General features: G+C 34.3%; 1 protein-coding gene across 1 annotated transcript; it reads left to right on the top strand.

The window, feature by feature from the left end:
• The first annotated feature begins 797 nt into the window (after positions 1–797).
• LOC108974431 (mediator of RNA polymerase II transcription subunit 15-like) lies at positions 798–1,801 on the top strand. The gene is made up of 4 exons (XM_018942261.1): positions 798–924; positions 990–1,189; positions 1,245–1,371; positions 1,433–1,801. Exons 2-4 carry the CDS (start codon positions 990–992, stop codon positions 1,799–1,801), a joined length of 696 nt encoding a protein of 231 aa, XP_018797806.1. The 5' UTR covers positions 798–924.
• Positions 1,802–2,962: the final 1,161 nt, after the last annotated feature.

The following is a 2,962-nucleotide window of genomic DNA, read 5'->3' as shown; positions in this document are numbered from 1 at the left end:
TTGGCTATGACGATCAATAAATCACAAGGCCAGACATTGYCTGTATRTGGCTTAGATTTGGAAACACCATGCTTTTCCCACGGACAACTATATGTGGCATGTTCTCGCGTGGGAGACCCTCCAGATTGTTTGCGTTGGCTAAAGACGGACTAACCAAGAATATTGTACACTCTATTGCACTGAGAGATTAATTTTTTTTTTTAGTTGCCATAATTGATAGAATAATATGAATAATTATTTTTGATATTTAGAAAGCTATCAAAAATTGTAATTTCAAATATATTCGTTACTTTAATAAGGATTTATTAACTTAAATAAAGCATACTTTTATTGTTATAATGCTTTCGATTATAAATACATCCCCGCACACTTAGTAGTAGATAGTTATTTTTATTGAACTAAAAAAATGYTTCTTAGAAATAATATACATGACCAAACAACGTTTGCCGGGTCAGTTAGTATCTTTATATAAAAATCACGTTCATTTGTCTATTATGTGACAGTCACAATTATTTTGTTAGCTTCAAAAGATTCTAACAGATGGCGGTAAGTATTGCTTGGATTAAGTAAGTATTCAACAGATGGTGCTATGTTAAAAGTACTGTGGCAGCACTGTGTAAATGTCATGTAACATTTTCTAATTGAATTGAAATTTTGTAACACCTATAGCCCCGACAGAGGGCAGCGTTAAACCGGATTATCTGCATTTTTCGGGATTAATTAAGGAGTTACCACAGCTAACTCCGTTGCTGAATCCAAACATAACTCTAAAAATTTTAGGGAGTTTGTGGGATTTTCGTTGGGAACATTGTTAGTAATTGACAGCTGTATTCTATTGTGAATGAAAAATAAGAACAGTGGCAGCCATTTTACGTTTAAATGTAAATGAAGATATTTTGGAAAAGCGACGATTAAAGATAAAAAGTAAGTAATTTTAGTATTTTGCATTGCCTTCTAAACGAAAATTATTATCTTTGTTTTAATTTCAGATGGCTGGCAGAAAAAAGCGTTCAGGGTGGACTTTAGAAAATGAGTTGGAGCTGCTGGAAAAGTGGGAGGCACGTTCCCATGACCTCCGGCGTGCAAAGCGAAATGCTCATATATATAATGAGATTTCGCATGAAATGGCACAAAAATACACCGCCGATGAAATTCACTGCAAAGTGAAAAACTTGACAAAGAAATCCAGGTGAGTTTTTTCAATAATTACATTTCTTTTAATACATTAATAACTCTACTTTCAGAGAGGAGAAAACCAAAATTGGACCTTCTGGTGGTAATCCCTCGCCTTGGAAGCATTATAATGCTGTGCATCGCATAGTAGGGTACACTGCCGTTAATTCGGCTTTGTACATAGAGACATATTCCCAGGTAAAAAACTAATTTATTTTATTTATATAAATACATGCATTTATAAAGTTTATTTCTTTAGAATTCAACATTACCCCAATTGTTGCCGCCGTCCGACTCATCATTATCACCTCCGTTGCCATCACCATCGCCATCATGTCCGCTGTCACCTTCGTTGCCATCACCATCACCATCATGTCCGCTGCCACCTTCGTTGCCGTCACCTTCACCATCATGTCCGATGCCGTCACCATCACCTTCATCTGCAACAAGAAAACGTAATCTTAGCGCCGAATTGTTAAAGGTTTTAAATAATCAAACTGAGATATTGGAAAGGGTTGCGGATGAAACAAAGCACGTTTCAGAGGAAATAATTCAGTCTGTTCAACAGCACAGTAATTTATCCGAAAGATTTTTAACCCTTATGGAGAAAATTGCAGAGAAACTTTAAGTTTAAAATAATTTTATTGTTTTTTTCTAGTTTAAAATGTTTTGTTATTCAAAAAAAAAAAAAAAAAAAAAAACAATGAAATTAAATAATTTTATCGTTTCTTTCTAGTCTTCAAACATTATATAATGTAACAAAAAAAAATTAATTTAAATAAAAAATGATCTCTTTAAAAAATGGATGTTTGTAATTATGTGTACTAATATTTGTTTTCTGCTACTCCATACATCTATACTCACGAAAACTCAGAGCTATTGCATTTCTAATAGCCGATGCTGTTACATCATTTTCCCCAGCTCTTGTAGTGTGATGTGGTTGAATTTCTGTAATTATTTCTGCAGCATCTTGGATCAATGAAGAAGGAATTTCATCATTTTAAATTTTTAGAAAATTATGCAAAATACAGCATGCATGTATAATAACGTTAACGTTTTTTGTAGCAACCGGTAAACCTCTGCCAATTTTTCTAAATCGGGCTTTTAGTTGACCGAAAACATTCTCTATTACTCTACGACATTTGGATAAACGATAGTTAAATGTTTTTTCTAACACTGGTTGATTTGGTGAGTATGGAAAAGGCTTCATCATGTAACGCGACAATCGAAAGGCTGAATCGCCACTAAATAATACGGGGACGTTAACATCTCCAATCATTTTGACGCTCTGAGCAAAAATATTAGCGGTTTCATGAAATTTCTTTAAGGAACTACCTTCAAAAATATAAGAATCGTTATTTCTTCCAGTTGACCCAATATGTATATATGTAAATTTTGATCTATAAAATAGTAAAAGGATTTATATAAATATTTACAATAAGTACATATGTATATGAAATTTACCTATAGTCGCAACTTGCCAGCAGAATAACCGAATACCACCCCTTATAATTGTAATAATCGATTGCATCTTCCTTTTTCGGCTGAACCTCAATGTGGCAGCCGTCTATTGCTCCAAAACATTGCGGAAAACCAAGGTGTGCAAAACCTTGTACATTTCRCTCTACTTCTTCTGTGCTTGGGGGATAGGAATTGATGCAATCCGATAAATTTGTGCACACAGCTTTGCAAAAATCCACAACTATTTCCCCAACTGTGGTGCGTCCTACGCCAAATAAACTTGCTACAGTTCTGTATTCCGCTGAAGAACCTAACGCATACAACGCAA

Source organism: Bactrocera latifrons, unplaced genomic scaffold (assembly GCF_001853355.1).
Source record: "Bactrocera latifrons isolate USDA-ARS-PBARC rearing strain unplaced genomic scaffold, ASM185335v1 scaffold_1113, whole genome shotgun sequence".
NCBI lineage: Eukaryota > Metazoa > Arthropoda > Insecta > Diptera > Tephritidae > Bactrocera > Bactrocera latifrons.
Note: the sequence above shows the minus strand (reverse complement) of the source record. Positions and strands in the feature narration are given on the sequence as shown.